This window comes from Falco punctatus (genome assembly GCF_963210335.1).
Source record: "Falco punctatus genome assembly, chromosome: 5".
NCBI classification, from domain to species: domain Eukaryota; kingdom Metazoa; phylum Chordata; class Aves; order Falconiformes; family Falconidae; genus Falco; species Falco punctatus.
Genome location: NC_137584.1, coordinates 45,592,042 through 45,614,517, shown reverse-complemented (window position 1 = coordinate 45,614,517; position 22,476 = coordinate 45,592,042). Strand labels below are relative to the sequence as shown.

At 44.4% G+C, this 22,476-nt stretch overlaps 2 protein-coding genes across 4 annotated transcripts in view; one reads left to right on the top strand and one right to left on the bottom strand.

Annotated features, from left to right (window-relative positions):
* The window catches only part of PCMT1 (protein-L-isoaspartate (D-aspartate) O-methyltransferase), a 36,959-nt gene extending 29,142 nt beyond the window's left edge, over window positions 1-7,817 (bottom strand). The window contains exon 1 of one of the 3 annotated variants that reach the window (XR_013928509.1): window positions 6,724-7,815. Coding sequence is in view for 2 of the 3 variants with exons in the window: in XM_080389658.1 (XP_080245784.1) it covers window positions 6,724-6,988 (265 nt within the window). In the remaining variant the exon portion in view is untranslated. Of the gene's footprint in view, window positions 1-6,723 lie in introns of all 3 variants that reach the window. The other 2 variants (XM_080389658.1, XM_080389659.1) reach the window with 2 other exon arrangements.
* A 5,108-nt stretch (window positions 7,818-12,925) lies between these two features.
* Window positions 12,926-22,310, top strand: NUP43 (nucleoporin 43). Its single transcript, XM_080389654.1, has 8 exons — window positions 12,926-13,355; window positions 13,749-13,871; window positions 14,113-14,190; window positions 15,094-15,271; window positions 17,632-17,767; window positions 18,683-18,834; window positions 19,978-20,100; window positions 21,259-22,310. The coding sequence occupies exons 1-8, from the start codon at window positions 13,095-13,097 to the stop codon at window positions 21,471-21,473; spliced, it is 1,266 nt and encodes a 421-aa protein (XP_080245780.1). The 5' UTR covers window positions 12,926-13,094; the 3' UTR covers window positions 21,474-22,310.
* Window positions 22,311-22,476: the final 166 nt, after the last annotated feature.

Here is a 22,476-nt window from a genome sequence, read left to right as displayed (position 1 = left end):
AACTTTTGGGAGTACATGAAAGAAGAAAGTGACTTTAAGGTTGGATTCAGCATCCAAGAACCCAGAACTGCACTTTCCAATAAACTTCAAAGCCTGTATGCAGATGAGGGGGACTTGACCTCTGAGCACACCTTAATCCCTCTACATTTGAGAGGGCTCAGCTTCGCTTACCAATCACATGGAATGCCAAAACCGAAGAGTTCAAAACAAAGTGGCAAGAGCCATCAGTAATAACTAACCAAAAACTGTTGCAGAGGTTAAGACAAACTTAGCTGGATAGGACAGACACATAAGGAACTCTCTTCACAGTAAGGCCTGAGGCAAAACTACTTCTACAGCTTTAGCAGGTCTTTAGAGAAGGGCACCTTACTGAGCAGGTAACATGCAACTGCTTTGCTATGTTTTCAGAAAAACCAATGCTGTCAAGACCAGCAGCCAGACCACATGGACACACTGTTATTATGAAAGCGATTTCATTAAAACAAGCACTAGTACTATACAAAAGCTAAGGAAGATGAGAGGACCAGCAAAACATGACCCCAACTCTTAGGACAAAATGACAGAAAGCTGTCATACCAGCAGAAAATAAGGAAGAATTTCTAAAGTTGTATTTGTCTGACCATCTCTTTTGATATTTTGACAGTGAAAGCATTTAAAACTATTTTGTGCTCAAGTCCAATGTTGCAGTAGTCAGGTTCTGAAGTCTTGAAATAAACTCGTAAGTCAACTAGTCCAGGAGAGATGTCATTCCAAAAAATGTACTGGTCTCAAACTGTGAGTTTCCGCCGTTTTTGACAGAATTTGGAAATGTCAAACAAAATTTAAAACATTAATAAAATTAACCTCATCTTGTAACCTTTTTATGATAATACTTTAAAAAGTAAAAAATTTTCTGACGACCAACAAACAACCCTCAGGTGTTAGATCCACAGAAATAATCATTCGAAACACAAACATGCATTTCTTTCCAACCTTACTAATAGCTCTTAGTGAGCTCTTGATACTGCATCAAGATGAAAGAAACAGTATCATTAAAAGAAAAACTTAAGAGTTATATTGAAACCAAAACACATGAGATTCCCCCTTTTTAACATGCCCACAAGCAATGGTAATCACCTATAAGGGACAGATTTGCAAAATTACTGCCATTTTATTATGGATTACTACCAGGAAAAAAAAAAAAAGGTAGCATTATTCCATTAAAACGGGGGGGAGGGGGGCAGAGTATCTTCAATCAGTCAAAAGAACTAAACATTTTTAAATTAAAATGACTGATTATAAAGTGGTGTGATACAAATAAACAGCCCAAACCATGCTCTCTTCTTCCTGGATGACTGAGGACTTGGACTTTGCTGCACTGAATTTTGGGGTTGTTGGGGAAAAGAATGGGTACGCTTAACACTACACTGACACCTTGGTCTAACATTAAGGGGGGGGGGGGGGGGGGGAGGGGAAGCCAACAACATATTTCTTGAAGAACCACCAGTTAAGAACACAATTATAATTTAGACACAGATAAAACGTGATGAAAGTTTTTGAAATTATTTTTCCTGATAATATTTCTTATTTTCTGGGATGTTGTCTTGACTTACAAAGGCCTGCCTCTTAGAAAGTCAAGGGTGTAGAAATTCCTTCAAAACATTTCACTGCATTGGGAAATCAGTATGAAATACTTAAATCACTAAAAAAACTTGTAACTCTTTTAGGTAATTATTCTAATTACTTGCTAACAAAAAAATTCTCTATGCTCCAATAAAACAGAATCACAGTTTTCAACTCTATGCCACCTGAGATATCTAAAATTTCTTAAATTTAGTTATTCTTAAACTAACATATCATGGATATGTTAATTTTTAATTTAAAAAAATAGTTCCATTTTCAACTGTTTCATTACCTGGCTCATTGCTCATTGTTACAGTGGTTAGTCACTGAAGCCTCAATACAACATTGAAAGAAAGTATGTTCATTGAACACACACAACAGGCAGTGTACCTGCCTGTATAGCGGAGGTATTAAATTTGGGTTAAGTGGTTTGTATTGGTCTGATTTTCCATTGCTATTTCCCTTCTTCATGTTCATCCAAGTTACATTACTCTTCCTTGAGCAAAATTAGACAGATGTAGAAGAGATTTGGATAAGACAAAGGAAATGACATGGTGGGGGTGGGGTGGGGTGGAAAACACCCAAAAACAAATATTTAGCTCTTCCTCAACCTAGCTTAGGCTTAGCAATGCCATATTCAATGCCTTCACATGCATGGCAGTTCCCAAAGAGACTGGTCCTCAGCAATGAGAAACCTGCAACAAAGGTGCAGATTCATTGTAGATAAGCCTTCACCATGATGAAACGTCATTTTTAACCATTTAACTTCTAAATAATAAAACACTTGGAGAAATATCTTCAGTATTTCTAGTAAGAGAATTTGCAAAGCCTGACAACATTTGAGGATATATTGATTTGAAACACCATTCACACTGAAAAATTAGGAAACTGGTCTCAAGTGAGACATGAAGTTCTATGGAATTTGTGGTATCTCATAAATTACAGTTGCTAACTTTTGTGATACAAGTTTATTAGATGAGGAAAAGAAAAAGAATGTAGCAGGAAACAAGCCCTCAAATGGTTAACAACGTCATGCAGCACTTAGCCACAGTCAAGTTAATTCACCTTCCCTTTCACCTGGAATTGTGGATTCAAAAGCCTGTATAGGTAGTTACACCACGATTGGCACAACAAGATCAGACAAATAAGCAAAGAAAGATCATCATATGGCAGCACACCATATTGGCTGGAGGAGAGAAAGAGAGGTGTGATAAGGAAACAATTTTAATTAACTGATAGATTGTGAATTGAACCCAATTTTTCGGTTCTGCAGGTGGGGAAGAAAAGCTGAAAGATGTCAGCGTGTAAAGTAACAGGACTTGGCAAGAGCCCAAGTATGAAAGAGAGAAGGAGATCAAAATGACCCAATAGCAAGGTAAGAGAATAGTGGATAACTGAAGATACAGAGAAGTAAAAAAAAAAAATTTTAAAAAATGCAGATTTAGAATCCAAATATCTTTCATCACACAAGATAACAGCAAACAAGTCACCAATTACTCATTTTTTTCTTCCTTTCTAAGCATCCCTGTACAGTAGGTTCACAACAAAATGAAACTCCAGTAAGAGTTTTGTATTTAGACACAGTCAATTATTTCTGTTTAGCATGAATTCTAACCCTACAGTAACCTGCATTTAGATAGGTTCCTAGAAGTGTCACCTGCTAAAAGACCTTAATTTAAATATTTTTAAGGGGAAAATTTGCTCAGGTTTGAAGGCACATGTTCAATTCTTTTCAGTGAGGAAGAAGCAGAGATTGAAATAACTACTCTGTAAAGGTGAAAAAACATTTTTTTAAACAGCTCACTGGAAGAATCAAACATTCAGAGAAAAAGATGGCGTTTTTTTAAATGAGAAGTAGTTTCAAGAATCACTGGAAAACAAAGCAGCTGAACACCTCACAGAAACAGCACATTCAAGGACAGTGTTTTTGTTATGAAGAGTGCATTTTAAGCAAGTTTATCTTGTGTATGCCACAAATTGTGCATCTATGATGCTTCAAATTAACAGTGCAAGAACATGTTTACAATGTAACAAGAAGTTAAAAATCAAAACAAGTAGAAGTCACGCAATGTTCTGTAATCACTTGTCTCTAAGTATGCACTAAAAAAATACTCTGAGTTCCTGGCCCTTCTTCATTAGTTTGTCCCTTTTAAGCAAATATAAGGCTTGTAAAGAATACTTGCCTAAATCTGCATGCAAATACACGAGAGCACTGGAGCATCGTTACCATTAAAGAAAAGTTAATTCTATAGTTAAGGCAACAGTGAAATGAGCAATAAGCATATGTTAATATAGTTTCATGAAATTGGAGCACTTCATTGCCACAAAATAGAAGCATTAGTAACTGTCAATAACAACTTATAATGAAGAATATTCTTTACAGCTGTTTTAAAGAAAAAAAAAAAGCAGCCTACAGAGTCTTCCATTAATGTTTTTATTTGGAAGCAAAACCAGTTTAAGAAGTTCCCATTCCCCCCAGCCCACTTATACCCATAACAAAGTTCACTGCTTCTCTAACCATAATAGTACAAGAACTTACAGCTATGGAGGAGTTTAAATTTTAGTGTTTCACAAGGGGAGTAATGAGAAAGCTACCCAGTCTGACACCACAGCCTACACCACAAGCAGTTCTATAAGCACAATGAAGAGAAGACTTCTCGCGTAAAGGCAGGAGCAGGAACCTCTCAGCCAGGCTTTGCTGCTGAAGAAAATGTACTGTCTCACTACAACCTGTATTTTTTTTTCCTTTATTTGAAGTCTAAATTACACACTCAGTAGCTAAGTAACACACAAGAGAAACACTCGGACAACATCAAATTAACCTCATCTACCTTGTGTTCCTACTTCTAGCATAAAAATGCTAGAAATGTTATGCTGCTTAGCTAGTTATAAAGGGGAAAAAAGTTAAATATACTGAACTATTTACTACCCAAAAGGAATTCCCTAGAACATTTTAGTCTTTCTAGAAACAAACTTAAACGTTGGTTACAAAGTTGGGATATATAATTCTCTCAGATATGTTTTTAACAAAGTATCATCGTACCCATAGAGCTTCTTACTTAAAAGTTATGGTCTTAATCCTGCAACTGCTCTGCACTGATAAACCCCCTACACCATCACTAGAGTCCCACAGAGGTCAACACCTCTTACACAATCTTACTGCAAGATCAAAAGCCTCTGTGCATCCGCAACATTTTATTTCCAATCCGCTATTTAACATCCCTTAAAATACTCTGGCATAAGCATACAAAACAGAGGAGAAAATTACATAATTTTCCAGGTAATTATTATCGCTGCATATTTTGTCATTACAGTATTAAACTCTTCTGGTTTACCTTCCTCTTCCTGTACTACTGTTGTTGTGTACTAACTATAATGTTTTTTAGTTTTTTCATCATTATTAATATTTGAGAAGCCCTAAACAGTTTCCATGTGTTGAAAAAGACTGTCATTGTTTTCTTCAACAAAGAAATTAGTTTTGCCTTCAGGTTCTCAGAGGCATAGACAATTCTGGCAGTAATCACTTTCTGGATGTATTTTGGAGCTTGACATTCATTTTTACATGTGAAAGTTTTTCCCTGCTGTGTAAGGGAACAGAATTTCCATAAAACAGTATTTCTAGATGTTACAGTTGCAAAACAAAAAAATGCACCGCAACTCTCATAACTGGAGGTTATTATCTATTTGTTAAACAGTTTTTACAATGAAACTGAAAGTCGTTTTGGCATATATTGCTCTACTGGTTGGAAGAGTTCTCAAAAGAGCAACATAAGAAAATACTGGGAGACCACAGAAGCAGAGGATCTAACATAAGCAAACTAGAGAAAACAAGAAACATCATTCTCCTACATCTTCAAAATAACCAGGAGGCCAAACAGGTGAAGCTGCCCGCGGCCTTGCAGCATCACTAAAATAGGAGACAACTGCCGTAACACAGGCTCCAAACCGACAACCTTTTGTGTCTAGGACACGGACTTGAGGAGAGGAAGGGAAAAACCAGGAATACAGAAAAAAAGGACACTAAAAACGTATCTAACACGGGTTAATCCCCGGCTACTATGAAAAATGGAAGCTCCGAAAAGAGACGGTGTTACCTTATCACCCCGTTCGCTCAGCCTGGATCACATGCAAACGACCCCGCAGGCTTCAGGCTGTACCGAAGAGCACCAGCGCGGAGCACCCGCCCAGCACCTTCCGCATTCAGCACGGGGACAGCACAAACCCTCGGTAAGGACAGGGGACGCCACGTCCCCGGCAGCCACGGCAAAGCTCGGCGGCAGCACGAACCCGTAACCGCGACAGCCGCGCTCCCCGCCCCGCGGCCCCACCGCTTCGGGGCCGACCCCGAGCGCCCCCCGGCCCCACGCGCGGGCTCCGCCATGCGCCCCTCCCGCCCGACAAGCGCAGCCCGGGCCGCTTCAGCGCGGTCCCCGCACCCGGGCAGCTCCCGCCGCCTGCAGCCGGGGCCCGAACGCCCCGGGGACGGCCGCTGCGCGCCCGCCGGCACCGCTGTCCTCCCGCCAGCCCCGCGAGGGGTCCCGGGGCGCCGCTCCCCGCCGCCCGGCGGCCGCGCTGACCCGGCAGCGGAGGGCAGGGCGAAGCCAGAGGGACGCCGAGCCCGGTGCGTGCGGAGGACACGGGCCCCGCGGAGCTGCCGCCGCGGCCCCGCCTCGGCTCGCACAAGAGCGTTACGGGCAGACAGGGACGCGGCGGCGGGAACGGGGCCGAGGGGGGTGGCGGCGGGCTGACAACAGCCACGGCCGCAGCACGGCGCTTCCCCTTCGGGACCGCCATCGGCGCCGCCCCTCCCGCCGCATCTCCTCCCGCAACAACAGCCCGGGCCCGCCCTGCGCCAGCGGCCGCCGCCCTCCGCCCGGCTGCGGGACGGCGGCGGCGCTCGCCGCGCCCTCCCGGGAGGGACCCGGACGGACACCCAGACACACACCCCCCGGCCGGGCGCCGCCTTCGCCTCCTCCCCCCGCCGGCGCTGCTCCTTGACAGTTGGCGGCTGGGCGGGCGCCGCGGGAACGCGAAGTGCGTACGGCCGAGCGGCCGGTAACGGGCCCGCCGCGGCTGAGGCGACAGGGGCCCCGCCCGCCCGCGCCCCCGCCCCGCACTCACTGCGGAGGTTGTGGATGAGCTCCGAGTGGCTGGCGCCTCCCGACTTCCAGGCCATGGCTAGACACACTCTGCGGAGCAGGTACAGAGCCGCCTTCAGCGCCGCGACTGCGCACAGCAGCTTCCCCAGGAAGGACACAACCTCCAGCGCCGACACAGGCGCCGCCTCCTCGCCGCCTCCTCCTCCCCCCGCCGCCGCCGCCGCTGCGGCTGCCGCGCGCCCGCCGAGGGGAGGGGCCACGCGCCCACCGTCCCGCGCGCCCGACATTCTCCGGCCGCCGCCGCCGCTCCGCCGGCCCGCCCTCGCCCCCGCGCATGCGCGCCCATTGCCCCCGGGCCGCGCGTGGGGACATCTCCGGGCGTGAGGAGGGGCGGGCGGGGGTTGCTCCGCTGCCGCCCGTCAGGGGCCGGTCCCCTCCCGCCCCGCCGGTGTGCGGAAGCTGCGGGCAGAGGGAGGCCGGGCCGCCCCTCTGCTGCTCCAGCAGCCCTCGGTACCACCGCGAGTGCCCGGTCACGCAGGGGCGTGCTTACTGCCTGCCCCAAGCCCCGGTGCCGGTAGCACCCTCCCGCCCAGGACGGGGGCCTGAGCCCGCCCCTCCCCACGGCCGCAGCCCGCAGCGCCAGTCAGGCGGGCTCCGCCGCAGCGCCCCGTTCGCGGGTCTGATCGCACGGGCAGGGCCGCGGGACAGGCCGGGCCTGTGGGCGCGCGTTTGTGAGCTTAGGAGCTGCGTTAATGAATGAGCTAGCGAAACGGCACGTCGGTATTCCCCCGCCACGGCTTTGGCCGCTCCCGTACGATGTGCCGGCACACGCCGTATACCCACGCAGGGCGCCGGTGAGGACGGCGGACGCCGGCCCAGGCCTGCCGCTTACAGCGGCGGCGCCGCCAGACCCTCGCAGCGGCCCAGCGCGCGCGACCCGCCGCCCTTGCGACGGAGCCAATTACCGCCGTCCCGCGGCGCGGTGTTTTGCATGGGGCGCGCCTATTGGCGGCGCCCAGCCCGCGCGGGCCAGGCCTACGTGTTGGAGGCTGCCATTGGCCAGCTGGCGCGGGCGGCCCTCCGCCCCTTGCCCTGGCGGCGCGGTGGCTGCCCCCGAGGCGGCGGTGACGGCAGGGAGGCGGGGGGAGGGGGGGGCTGCCGGGGCCGGGGGTGGTGTGACCGAACGCAACACAAAAGACAGAGAGGGATGCAAAGTCGTGAGAGCTGGCACCTGTGTGTATGGCTAAACGCTGCCAGGGTGCGATCTACTAGTGCGATGCTGTTGTCGGAGAAAGTTACAAACTAGAATTCCTTTTAAAAGGTGACCTGGTCACAAAATCAGTAGCTCGGAATTTCATAAATGCCAGACTGGTGCTTCCGATGTGGCCTGTACTCTGTGCCAGCGTAGGCACGCGATGAAGTAGGAATCTTAAGGGAAGCCTAGCACCGCCGGTTCCTCCCGCAGCCGGTAGCATAGTGCCGAAAACCACAGAATGCATTCCCTACGGTCACGTTGGATTCCTGGGGACTCCTAAACTCCTTAATAATTAATTTTGCCACCCATATGAATTTACCACCGGTTACTTATATGTGTTTCTATTGCTTTTAAGGGAAGGCTAATTCCGTTGTTGCAGCTCCTTTCGGGGTACCTGCCGCCAGTGCAGTCAGTTTTGCATTTGTGCCCCCTCCTGGTCCCTGTGTAGGAGCTGCCGCACGCCCGCACCGCAATTCCACAGCCCTTCCGCTCCTAACCAAGGGCAATCGCATAGGCTGGGCATCGTCTCGGTACCAGATAGCACGGTTCTCGGTTCTTTGCTTTGGAAACATGAGAACAGAGGTACGTAACTACGCATAGGTAGGCCCTATCAACAGTACATTGTATACACCTTAGAGAAAAACAGGTATCATCCAGCACATATAATTTCAAATACTATATTCTTAAAAGCATTCCTGATACAAAGACACACGCAGCCTAACATACCACCGTGGGAGACACAGATAACATTGTCTTCTGTGCCAGAACCCATCCTGGCACAGATGAGCCTGTTCCAGCTCCACACAACACATACACTCCATCCCTTCATTGCTGCTTCAGGTGAAGAAAATGAAGTGAAGCTGGGAATCTGCTTTTCTGGCTAGCAGTCAGTCCAGGGCAAATCTGGCAGCTGCCCAATGCATATACCCGGTCCCATCCATAGACTTCCCAGACCTTTCCCATCTGGTTCTTTTAATCTTGGTGACAGATCCACTGCTTCATTTTGTATTCCTCATCTAACTTCTCCTAAGCATGATCTGGCAACTGCTCTGCAGTCCGTCAGAGGCTCCTAGCCTGCCCCAGAATATAAAAGGTCTCCCTGTTACATCCAGTGGGCTGGGAAAGAAGGAAAGAAGCCATGGAGTTAGAGGAATTTCCAAAGGGCAGCAAGTATGGAGAACAGACAGACATTGTAAAAATATACACACAAAAATACTTCATTGTTTTAAATGCAAAAGACATTTTTCTGTTGTCAGATGCAAGCAAACTGCATTGCTTTTACATAGAGAGGTTTTTGGCAAGAAACTAGCTGGCCCATGTTTAAAAGCATTCCAAGGATACTAAGCTCCTTGGGAGACCAGAGTCACAAGAGAAACCATTTACATACAAACTGACGCTGCTTACCATGAGCAGCTTCAATTAGGGTTAAGTTTGTCACAGCACACAGAGAAAGAGCCCATCTTTGTCTCCTAGGAACTTGCAGATGTGCCCAGGTGCTTTCAGACTGATTGTACCTATTGGCCATCTCTTGGCTACATTCCTGGCATGGCTATTCAGAGAATGACAACAATGTAAGTGTGAGCTTTCCTAAGCGATATCCCCGATATCCCCGGTGTCTTGGGTGGGTAGCAGGCATGTGTGAAGGAAACAGCACTTGGCTTCGCAGGCTTCCATGAGCTTTAAGACAAGCCAAGTTGCCTCAGAGGGCCCTGAGAAACTAATATGCATCAGTCGTGGCAGGTTGTACCCATCTGTGCAGTAAACAGATGTGAGGGTCTCTAGCTCTTTCTACTCCATAATCCCATTTTTTAAACTTATTAAGAGCATATCCATTCAGATACAACTAAAAGCAACATAAACATGCTACAACAGAGTAAAAGACAAGCAGAAATTTAAAAAATGTTTTCTGGCCATCAGCATTCACGTGGAACCTCTCCATCTGCTCCGACACTCAGCATTCCTGTATCCTCTTCGCCCTCACTTGTCCAAACCAGCGTAAGCACCTCAGTCCCTGGATGCCTGCTGTCAGTTGCAGGCACCTCCACCTTTAGCAGGTACAGCCATCTCCCTAGACCCTTCAGGGAGCTGATGCATGGACAGCCCCATTAGGGAAGAGGTACAGGAATGCCAGCAGCCAGAGTGGGCCATCACTTGATTGTTCCAACATGGAGATCCACTAATTGTAAGCACGTTTGATCTCTCTCCTTTTCTGCACATTTACCCGTATCTCAATGCCTTGGCTGTGCTTACACACATTTATATATAACCCCCTCCATGCTACTATTTCTGTTTTGTCCCTTCCCTCCCACCTCATGAACCCATTAGATGTTTTAAATTATTTGAATTTAAAAAGCATATGAAAAGTTGCTCATCACTGTCTGATCCCATCTGCTTCTGCATATACATACCACAAGCAGAAATTTCCTTGTGAAATGTTCCTGCTGAACATTTCCGCAGTTGTGTCCCAAACCCCACACTAATTGGCTTCTACACCTACACTAACTCCTCTCCCTGCCTCCATTCTGGTTTTAACTTAATCACTCTCCTTCATCGCATCTCTTTTCCTGTAACCTCAAGCCAGTTTGGTGTGTACCTTCATTTTGTATTTCCATTTCAGACATTTACATTATTTGAACTCATCACCTCTCTTTCCTCAGCCCTGCACTCAAAGAGGAGGTGAAAAGGACCCAGGCACATCAGTGACATTAGAGGGCAGCAGGACTGGGACCCCTCTGTGAGGGAAGGTGAGACTGGAGCCAGGGATGACAATGCCATACAGCAGGACACCACCCTACGGTGTCCAAGCGAGGCAAGCAGAGCAGGGCTGGGGACGGTAATGGTTTTGCCATCAAGCAAAAGCAAAGTGACAAGTTAGGCACCAGTCAGGGGTTTGGCTGGGCACAGGCCCTTCTACGGTACTAGGAGTGGGAGCCCCATGTGAGGGCAGGTAGGACTTATGAATGCGCTCAGGGCCTTGGCACTCAGCTCTTATATCTGCTCTGCAGTACCCTGCATAGCGACTACGCTCGTTCAAGAGATTGAACTGGCCACAGCTCCAGGAGTTATGACCAGCAGTAAATAATATTTTGGCATCTCCAAATAACTTTATTAAAATATTGTTGAATAATAATTGGAAGAAAGCAGATTATAAGCAAATAGAGTTTAGAATTAGCTTTGTCCTGCCTGAGTACATCCACTGATCTAGCAAGTGGCTTCATTCCCAGGCCCCCTAACCTCTGGCTGAGAGACAGGCATGCTTTCAGTTTTCTTCCCTTTCACTCACACTCCTAGCTTTAGCTGCATTTAAGGATAATCCATAGATGCTCCTTGTTGTCTCAGCTAATACGTTTGGACTCAATGCCCAGAGTCAGCTTCATTTAAACTAAACGTCCTTTTTGACAACCTTAGAAATATTTGATGAGGTGTATTTTCTCCTGGTGTTTGTTTCCTCCTTTTATTTGTTGATTTAAATCTGTTATTACACTGAAACAACATACTAACACAGTACACATCTTTCACAGTGATCAAACACAGATAATGTATTTAAAGGTTTACAGAGCAGCCCTAAATTCATTGCAGCTCTCACCTTCATCACATAATTTTGCCAATATTTTCTCAAAAAAACTGTTAGACGGGGAAAAAATATTCTTTCCCTCTTAATGAAAATAAACTTCTATGTCCAAACTACTCCCCTTAATACTTCCCAAATGCTTTTGAACAAGCAATCCTGAGCAAAGAAAGAAATTGTCCAAGAACACAAGATAAAAAATACACACAGAAATCTCAAAGTAACCAAGAAAAATATTTGCCTCATAAAACATTTCAATAAGCCTAAAGCGTTATCTCTTCCACTTCTAGCGATCTGTTCTGTAGCTGTATTCTGAGGCTGCGTATTGACCTCCCTCGCAAGTTTTATGAAAATTAGCTGAAAATACCTTTGCAGTTGACAGTGACTTGCAGGACTGCTGTTAGCAGCTTAATGCGGAGTGCCAGAGGTATTGGCTACTGTAGAACGATAATGCTACTGCAGCATGCAACAAAGCTGCTTTAAGGCTTGCAGTGTGGTAGACTACAATAGCATCCAGCTTTTTGAATAGGTTCACTGTTGGATTCTGCTGTACATAATTATGAAGAAAAAAAATATGTTCCTCAATTTAAGTTCAAATTATGCATAAAGCATACAAAATATCACTGATTTGGTATCACATATGAAGGATTACAAACAGCATAGCGGACTTGATGAGGAACTCAAGAATGCTGTACAGAAAAAATCTGACAGATGGCTTTAGCAGGCAAACTGCAGTAACAGAGGTGAAAGTTTGACCGAGCCACTGCTGCTAATGTTGTTAAGTCCACCCGACAGAACTTCAGAGAGCTGGCAGCAGCAGCTTTGAAAAAGAATGCAGCTGAAAATCAGTTGTAAAAGTAGGAAGGTGCTTGTGAGCAAGTGCCGTACTGCACTGTAGCGACTGGACATAGTCCCACCTTCCGCAATGGCAGCACAGCTGTGTCAGCCTTTAGCTCGTTTTACAGCCAACCTGTGAACTTTTATGGCACAGCCCTTTTGGTCTCAAGTGAAATACGATAAAGGAAGTAGCCTGCGCTCGTGTTTGATTTAACACAGTATCTGAGACCAAAAAAAAATATAATTATTGCTGTACTTCTTTCAGTACAGCAGGAATCTGACAGAGGGAGGACACTGATAAAAAGCAAAGCTAGACTGGAGATGCTTCGTTGCTGTAAACCCACTGATTTTGAGAAAATAAGAACTGGCGACCTTGCAGAGATGGCACACACGTTCTGGGGAATGCGGCCCAGCCCCGCAGACAGGTGGGCACGCTAGCGCACGGGCACTTCGCCAGTTCTTCCGTTCCGTGGTGTGGCGGCCCGGTGCCCGGCTGGAGGCCCGAGCTGGCCAGGCCGGGCCCCGCTGCTACGCCCGCCCGCCCCCTCCCCGGACCCTGCAGGGCGGCGCGCCGCCATCCCAGGGCGCCCGCGACCCCCAGTTGCCGGTTAGTGAATGGCCGGGACGGGCCGCGCCCGGTCAGTCCGTCTCGGTAAACGCCGGCAGCTGGCGCCGTGCGGCTGCTACATATGGCCGGGCCGGGCCGTGCGGCGCGCTGCGCCGCTCCCCCGCCATGACCGGCCCCGGCCCGCCCGGGCGCGCTCCCGCGCCCCGCCCTGCCCCAGGCCTGTCCCTCCGCGCTCGCCGTCGCGCCGCAGCCAATCAGCAGGCGCGTGGCGCGGCGGGCGGGAGCCGGCGCGCGGCGGGGGCGGCCATGGAGGAGGTGTGCGCCAAGTTCGTGTCGCAGAAGATCAGCAAGACGCGCTGGCGGCCCCTGCCCGCCGCTGCGCTCCAGCCGCCCGAGCTCTTCGCCACCGGCTCCTGGGACAACGAGGTAGCGGGCGGGCGGGCCCGGGGGCGCGGCCTGTCCTTGCCCCCGGGGCGCGGGACCGGCGGCTGCACCCCTCGCCGCTCGGCCCCCTCAGCCTCCGCCGCTTCGCGTGGGAGAGCGGGGCCGGAGCTTGCCGCCAGCGCCGCCCGGCCCGGCCTTCCCCTGGCTGTGCCTTGCCCGCGTCCCTAAGGAAGCGGAGGGGCCGCCCCGCCGCTCGGCAGGGTTACCTCGCCGGGCCAGCGCTTCCCTCCGGCCGGCGGCGGCTCCCTCGGGAGCGGTGCGCGGCCTGCAGCTTTCCCTGGCTGTAGCGGGAGGGCCGGGACATCTCGGCTGACTCCTAGTTAGATACTTTCACAAGCGTTTTTGAGCAAAACTGGTGGTGTCGTTTCCGTACAGGATAACAGGATCTCCATTTGGTCTGTTGGAGACCTTGGAAATGTGGGCCTCAATGGTGAATATCAAGGAGAACCTCAGCTGCTGTGTGACATCAGGCACGATGGTGATGTTATGGACATGCAGGTAAAATAGCTGTGTTGAAGAGATCCGTATTTTTAAGGGCTTGTCACTTAGGAGAAGTAAAGTGATAGTAAGCTGTGAAAACACTATGATTGAAAAACAAAGCCTTATGAAGGAGAAGGGCAAAACCAATCAGTATCAGTTTCTGGGTTTCTTAGATGTTACTAATTCAGGTTACTCTAAAATCAGAATTATCATCTTGGAACTGACATCAACTACTAGCATGCTTATTATTTCTCTTTAGTTTTTGGATCAAGAGAGAATCGTGGTTGCCTCATCAACAGGAACTGTAACTGTATTCTGTCATCATCAAAATAACCAAGTAAGTAACTTGCACTGACTTAAAGCTGCTATTCTGTGTAATACAGGTCACTTTGATCTTAGCATAAGACTTCTCAAAACTACTAGAGCAAGAAACATTGCATACCAATTTCTTGAAGTGTATTACAAAATGCTGTGGCTTTATACATACAAGGAAAGAAAAAAGCATTTTGTACACGTACTACATAAACTAGATTCCAGAGCCAGCTAGACTGGGGTATCTGCTGGTAAACCAACAATCTATTCACTGAAAACATACTTTGACCGTTTAGATTGTTTTGGGGGAGTTGGTATTAATGGACTTGTACCTGCCTTATCAGAGTTTTTGCGTTCTTGAACTAAATGACTCGTGTTGAATTTCTTCTCACGAGTGTCATGTGAGGGAAGATATGTAAACTCTGTACTCTCCTGCTTTGATTATAAATCACTGAAAATAAATGCATAATGACTTTTTAATATAGTCATAATGACACAAGACAGGCTAATATCTGTTAATAGTTTGATGCGGTACCTAAAATGAATTCCTCACATTCAAAATATAAATCTGATCTTATATTTTATAAAGGCCTCAGCTCTTTTCCCTTGCCTTTCACTAGACTTATTCCTCCAATCTTTCCCCAGGACACTTCACAATTCATAAAAAAATTTTGTTGTTTGATTTCTAGCATATACAAGAAAGGTGGTTCAGAGATGAAATAGTCAACGTTTCATTTAAGGGTTGTGTGCTCAAGAGCTGAGGAAAATTTAGATCTCTGATTCTTACTTGTATAGAAGATTCTCATTCCTGTGAGGTAGCGTGGCTTTCCTGGAGCTTTTTTTTTTCTGGTTTTGTGAGTATTCTGGAAGCTTTGGTCTATCAGGATTGTTATTTAACAGCAGAATTTCATGTCTGGTTACTACTTAGACTTTATCTGCCAACCATCAGTGGGAGAAAGCCCATTATCATGTGGATCAAAACACATCTTGTGGTGGAGCAGCGTGTACCGGAGTCATCTGCAACAACCCAGAAATTGTCACTGTTGGAGAAGATGGTAGAATAAATCTCTTCAGAGCTGACCAAAAGAACGCAGTACGAACTATAGGTATGTCAATTAACTGTTCAAGTTCATGGAAGTAGAATACAAGTTTGTAGCATCTGTTGGAAATGAAACTTAAAAGCAGAAATAACTTAAGACAGTAACACCATGTTTGATAGTGGCATTATTAAACCAGGACTTTCTCACTGAAACTTGAGTATGATGTAGCACCTCTGCTTCTCCTCAAGCAAAATCTTTCCTTCAGTGGATGAGGGAGTTCACACAGTGATAAGCCAGTTAAGGAAGGAAGTGCTCTGGGATTTCTAGAGGGGGTACTCGTGTGTGTATGGCTGTATATACACACACAAGATAAATCCTATTAACTGCATACAGCCCTTTACTGAATCTCCTTGAGAATTTCTGTAGGAAACCTTTCTGTGCTTTAAAAAAAAAGGTTGCAGGGCATGAGGCACATTTTATTAGCACATGCACAAAAATATCCCTTTTGAGAGGTTAGAACATTAATTAAAAGGATTATTTTTATTTTAAAATTTTTGTTGCTGTACAGATACTAACACAGGCTGTTCTGGTACAAGTTTAATACAAAGAATGCTTTGGCTTACAAGAAACAGATGTCCACAAAAAAGCCCCCTCTTTTTCTCTGGGCAATTGCTTAGGTGCTTGCATACAGATTTAATGATGTGCAGGATGCAAATTGTTATTTTTCTTAGTGCTCACTAACTTAGATAGTACTATGTGAAAACGTTTGCTTTGTAGTGGTAACATCAGCCAGTGTTATGCTGCAGTAAGACAGTGCTGAGATTTGCTGGCATGTAAACACTGAAGAAATCACATGTGAATTAATTGAGAACTGCCCTTTTGGAAATAGGAAGGGAAATGTTAAAATAGGAATGGTCCGTAAGTCAGTCATACCTATGACCTGGTAAGTGAAGCTTACCTGGAGTTATGTGGAAGGGACTAGCACAAACTTATTGACTAGAGATTTTTTTGCAGTAAAAGTTGGAGAGGGGAGAGTGAGCATCTTGGAAGATGCTTTCAAATTCTTCAGGATGGAGTTCTGTAGCGTAAGCAATCCTTTGTACTGGTTCCCAATTCAATGACTTCTTGAGATTTTCTAGGTGCTGAGCTGAACCTTCAATATGTTTTAACATGAAGACAGAATTCTTCTACTTCATGAAATATTTGTAAAGTACCTTGTCTTTTTGTTATTGTTTAATGGATTTAGGAGTATAATATGAAGTCAATATGCTTATAGTCAATCATGGTAGGAAAAAAACCTCCAGAGTTAGAGATGATGTAAAAATCATTTTGAGCCATAAATATGTATCACTGCTAAATCACTTGCTGTTATTCTGTCACAAAATTTTAAACCCCTTAGAACTTCAGTGTTCAGAAATCTAAGATTTCTTTTTAAAGGTGTTTTGGTGGCTTTTTTTTTTCTTCCTCTTGGCTTTTACTGAAATAGCAGGCAGAAAAGAAAACTAATTTAAGCAGCTGTAACCAGGCATCAATGTAACTTGGCTGTCTCAATATAAGAAAAGGTTTTCATCTTATGCAGCAAAAAATCACCTATATTTTCAGTATAGGCTTACACAAAGAATTTTAAATCACTTGAGGTAAAAGTAGACTTACCAATGTTACCCCATCATAATCAAGATGAAAAGTTTATGTATAATAACAGAATGAAAATATAAGAATCTTGTCTGTTCTCTCCTAAAGCCTCAGAAGTTTCACCTCAGTGCTGTGAAGTGTTTGACATAGTAAGTTACTGTAACCAAAAGAAGCAGCGGAGAAAAGGACCTGAGAAAAGAGCTTTCCCATTTAGCTACTAAGATTAACAAGCATAGCATAATTCTGCTTTGGGTTTAGGGACAGGAATGGATATCACATTCACAGTTCTTGGAAAAGGTCGTAAGTGGGTGAATTAAGTGCTTCTGTAAACAGCTGCTTAACATTCTCAGCCAGAGTTACTGTTTCTTACATTCAGAACAACTGCATTATGAAAAGCTCCATAGCTTGCCTCCTGTCAGTAGATGCAGAGCATATAAGGAAGACTCTTATGAAAACCATGGACTAGGCTAAATTCGTTCCTCTTCTTAAGAACTATAGAAAGAAATGTTAAGAATCAACAAGTAGTTCTGTAAGCACTGCAGCTAATTAAATATAGCTGCTTATGGATTTGTCTCAATAGTGTTTGATACAGGAAGCAAGGGCTCCTTTTTCGCAGGGTACCCTTGCAAGACTTAAAATTCACTTAACACTGGTCTGTCTCTGTGCCTGAAAATGCAGAGGTTGTAACAGTGTTTCAGCAGCTGTGTGCTGCTTTCTGGAAGAAGTTATTTTGTCATAATTAAATGGAGAAGCATTCCTTGAGTTCACCTAACTGCTTTCTTCATCTCTTGCAGACAATGCAGACAGCAGTACGCTCCATGCAGTGACTTTCCTTCGCACAACTGAGATCTTGACAGTAAATTCAATTGGACAGTTAAAAATATGGGACCTCAGACAGCAAAAAAATGAGCCATCTCATATATTTTCTTTGTAAGTCTTCATTATTTGTTTTTTACATATTTATGGAGAAACATGCTATTTTCATGTAATCCATTTTAAATCTTTCCTGATACTTATCATCCCATTGTCAAGAAGGTTACTGAGTTTTTGAAAAAAAAAAAAAACTTTTCTGGTATTTAAATCAAAAGCAGACTGCTTAATGGCTGAATTACTGTTGTGGCTGAGCATTGTATTTAGGTAGTCTGTTTCGTGATTTAAATCTTAAAGGACTATTGCACCTCTGTACACTTGCTCATTTTTAAGGGGGGGAAAAAAGTAACACTCCAAACTCTATCTATTTCTCTAATTACATATACTTTACAACTGGATTTTTTTCCACAGGCCTAATATATTTTCTGGCATTTGAAACTTATTTGAATGATAACTTTGTGCTTTGTAAGGTACTGAGAGAAAACAAACAGAGCTAGACTCAAATCCTGTTGTCATCTGTGAAATAATTCCCATTGCTGTTAATAGGTTGTGGTTTAGGTACCTGGTTTTGCTAGTGCCCAGTCTCCCTGTGTAACTCTTAGTATATGTTGAAACTAGCTATAAAACGAATTTCAGAGTAACCTTATTATTGTGGGTATACTTAATCTGTATGCGAGGTTTTCTCACTCCTGTAAAGCTGTTGGAGACCATGTAGATGCCTGTGTACCACAGGGCACAGAACCTGAGGCTCATGCAGTTGTAGCTGCACGTTAGTGCTGTACCTCTAATTTCCAGTAGATGTCATGTGGCTTCAGGCTGTAGTGTGACCAGATGCTATGGGAATTGAAGCTGCTGTCAATACCGTTAACTTGTTCATCAGTGCTTCTAGGGATTAAGGAGAAAATAGAAGTTGAATAAAGAATTAATGTTTGGATTGAGATTTTGTTCTGGTGTTTTTTTTCTTCTCCTTTGCAGGACAGGTGACAGAGTTCCACTACACTGTGTGGACAGGCATCCCAGTCAGCAGCATATCGTGGCCACAGGGGGCCAGGATGGGATGCTGAGTGTATGGGACATCAGGCATGGTACTATGCCGGTGTCCCTGCTAAATGCTCACGAAGCAGAAAGTAAGTATCTGAAATGGAAGGGGAAAAAGAAGGTGGTATTTTACAAGAGTTGCTAATTTCTGTTAAATAAATAACATCAGGTATTGTACCTACAATAGAAAACAATTCCAAAGTTGCTACTTTATACACTTTTGCGTGGCTGGCTTTAGTTTTTTCCTTCTCTGTATGAGACTGTTATCTAAAAGCCAGCTCTAAACTAAAACTAGATCTAGTAAGCAGTTCTTAATGGGTCGTTAGAGGTATTTAATCGGAATGGCTGTTTTTTCTAGAAGGGTAGGTATATAAATTGTCATAGAAATTGATGCTGTGGTATGCAGGTATAGTAAAGCAAGAATGCAGTTACTGAAAAATTTGAAAACATGACGAAGGAGGGGAAACTGAAGATAGTACAGATCCATTTTGTGCCTTCACAATGCTGAAACAGCTTACTTTCTTGGTAACCTTGTATGAACAAGACAGCAATTCATTTTGTGCTGAAAATTTCTTGACTGATGCCACAATTATATTTAAGGAGTAAAAAAATGTTAAGTTTTACTTGCTTAAATATCTTCCACAGTTGTGGTATTTAGACACAAAATAATAATGTGTGCATTGGGAAGGAATGCATGCTGTATGCAGATTTAAACTTAATAGTAGGGAAGATGGCATGAGAAGGTATTCAGAATATCTGATTAAGATTTTAATCTTCAATTTTTACAGTAATGAAAATGCAACAAAACAGTCTCTTCCCTGCCCTCACCCCCCACCCCCGAGGGAAAACTGTGGTAAATAATTAAAGATGGGGTTTTAGGTCTCCTACCCACCCATGCTTCAGAATGGAAGGTCTTGGTGGGGGCCTGGGTTCGCCTAAGTCAGGGGTCCTCAAACTTTTTAAACAGGGGGCTGGCGTGCAGATGAAGTGGCTGGCAGTCATCTGTGGCTGCTTGGTTCCAACCCCCCCAACCCCTGGTTGGGGGGGTGTCTGTAATACCGGGGGCTGGATTGAGGACACTGGGTGGCTGTATCCGGCCTGCAGGCCATAGTTTGAGGACCGCTGTTCTAAGTGGATGTCCACATCATACTAGCCAAAGTGCACTAAGCGAAGTACTTAATACTTGTTCTGAAGTGGTTTTGCTTGATTTGCTTTTGGTTTGATGCTTTCAGTGTGGGAAGTCCACTTCCATCCCTCCAACCCCGATCACTTGTTTACATGTTCTGAAGATGGATCTCTTTGGCACTGGGATACTTCCACAGATGTATCTGAAAAACCGTCTTTTCTTCATCAAGGTAAGGATGTTTGAAGTTAATCTGCACTGAACTTGTCAGTTGGCAACATAATTCAAGTCTATGTTCTTACATGACCCAATTAATAACACAATCCTAATGCAGAAAATTAAAAGCTGATACATTTTCTTAGAAAGCAAGCCCTGATAGGCACTTCAGGAAAACTACTTATAAGGCTAACAGTTGTGTGAGGGGTTTTGTGCTCTGGTTTTGGTTTTTGTTTTTTAATCTGCTGTATTCTGTCCAACATGTGAAGGGGCACATCTAGTATTTCAAAGATGGACTGTATTCATTTAATTATAATCTGTATATAGAAAAGTCTAAGTTAAACATTACTGTCTGAGTGAGATATAAAAAAAATGTTCTAATACCAAAATAATTGATACATTGATAGGATAGTGGAATTAGGAATTTACTATTCAAGGTCATAATTGGAACTTTCAATGAATGAAACTGGATCCCTTTATCGTGGCAGGATTTTAATTGAAGATATGATACTGACTTAAACAATTATTTTTACATTCTGGTCCCAGAGACTGCTTAATTGCTTGCTACTTCAGATTGTAAACCGTAGGGAAATGTTCAGATGTCATCTGCTGCCTTTGGCCTCTAAGTTTGTTTCCCTATATAGAACTGAGCTTTGAATACAGTAGGATAACTGATTCAATTTGCACTCTGCGTGTTTTCAGGTATATTAGATTCAAACCCTTTAGCACTGCTTCAGCCAGTTTTATGCTGAATGATAGTTCTCAGGGACAGTGAGGAATAACTGTTACTAAAGCAAAGCTGATGCCCCAAATATAGCAAGACACTATATAAATGGACTTTTGTTCTTGGGTCTGTTCTTGCTTTAATCTGTGGCTAGTAAAACTTGTAGATACTCATGTTGTTTGTTCAGCCAGATGAGTTCCTAACTGCTCTGACCTATTTGTTTTAACTGAGGACAGAGCTGATGGCAGGTTTCTGTAATCAAGTATTTGATTTTTTTAAAGCTATTTTTTCCCTTTGTTTACCAGAGAGATGACAACATCTATTAACTAATCTGAAAAGTGACCTAAATATAATGGAAATACCATTTTATGTCTGTCCCATACCTACTATGCTTCTCCAAATTCTGAGAATACATAAACTAAATTGGAACTTATTTCCCTCTACTTTCAGGAGGAAGAAGTGCTACCTGTTTTTCCCACAATATCATTAACCAGTCTGTAGTAAGTGCCTGGCTAAGCAACGATCCTACCAAAGACCGCATGGAAATCACCAACTTAATTCCAAATCAGACTCTGTCTGTGAATAGTTTAGATATTCTAGGACCGTGCCTAGTGTATGGTACTGATGCAGAGGCTATTTATGTGAACAGACAACTTTTTGCATGAAACAACTGCAGTATGCCTTTGAAGTACTGATCATGTGGAACTACTGGGAAGTGTCAGGTTCATTCTTAAGGATAAATCATCAATCTTTCATCAGCATGCAGGGGAAGGGCCTACAGCTTGGGCCTAGTACTGCAGAAGAAATGTAAGATTTTTGACAGCTGTCACTTGTTATTGATGGTCCAGCATAGGTAACTCATTTCTTCCTTGGTGCCTGTTGGGTTTTTGCAAGCAGGAAAGTAGTTGCTAGAGCAAGATATTTGCTGTAAAATTATGTCCATAATACAAACGCGTATAAACAGTGAAGAAAAAGTAACCCCTTGATTTTATCCCCTGCCCTGTATATATTTTCCAAATATTAATTCTAAGGCCAAACTATGGGGGTTCTTTGAAATTCTTTTTATGTCACCTGAGAGAGATGGTTTTTTTTAAGCTGAGGGGTTTTTATGTATCTAGGGGAACAGAACTTTTTATGTTAGTTCATGAGAACTGGAAAGAAGTGTTAAAACTTTGAAATGTGAAAGGTTCTGAAGGAATCTTAGCATTTTAGTAACATTATTTTAGATTATTTACAGCTTCATCATGGATGCTGCATGTTAAAACTCTATCTTGATAATGTGCCAGTAACTCACAGATAAGTCTTCTTTATAGTTAAGAGGTTGTAATTGACAGATGTGTTGGCTGTGTTTTCAGGTTTGAGAATAAGACTTTCTAAACATGAGACAAAATCTCACATCTGGTTGGTTGCAATCTTTCTGAAACTATTTTATGGTTATTGTTCTACCTGCCTTCTGTTGCAGAGAACCCTTTCTCTCTTTAATAAAACGTTTTGCACAAGAATACCGGTCTGACTTATTAAATTAGTTCTAGCAGATGTACTTGTAGTCATCTTTGGAGAAGGGCAAATCACCCGCAGTTACCTGGACTGATCCTGGGGACACAATCTGAAGGACAGAGGAAGACCTGAGGCTTCTACAAGGTTGTACATGGCGTTTTCCATCAGAAC

Bases quoted from the DNA above. Each gene is read 5' to 3' on its own strand.
- NUP43 (XM_080389654.1), top strand. From the start codon at position 13,095: ATGACCGGCCCCGGCCCGCCCGGGCGCGCTCCCGCGCCCCGCCCTGCC. The intron at 13,356-13,748 runs GTAGCGGGCGGG...GTTTCCGTACAG, and splicing joins CCGGCTCCTGGGACAACGAG to GATAACAGGATCTCCATTTG. The intron at 20,101-21,258 runs GTAAGGATGTTT...CTCTACTTTCAG, and splicing joins ACCGTCTTTTCTTCATCAAG to GAGGAAGAAGTGCTACCTGT.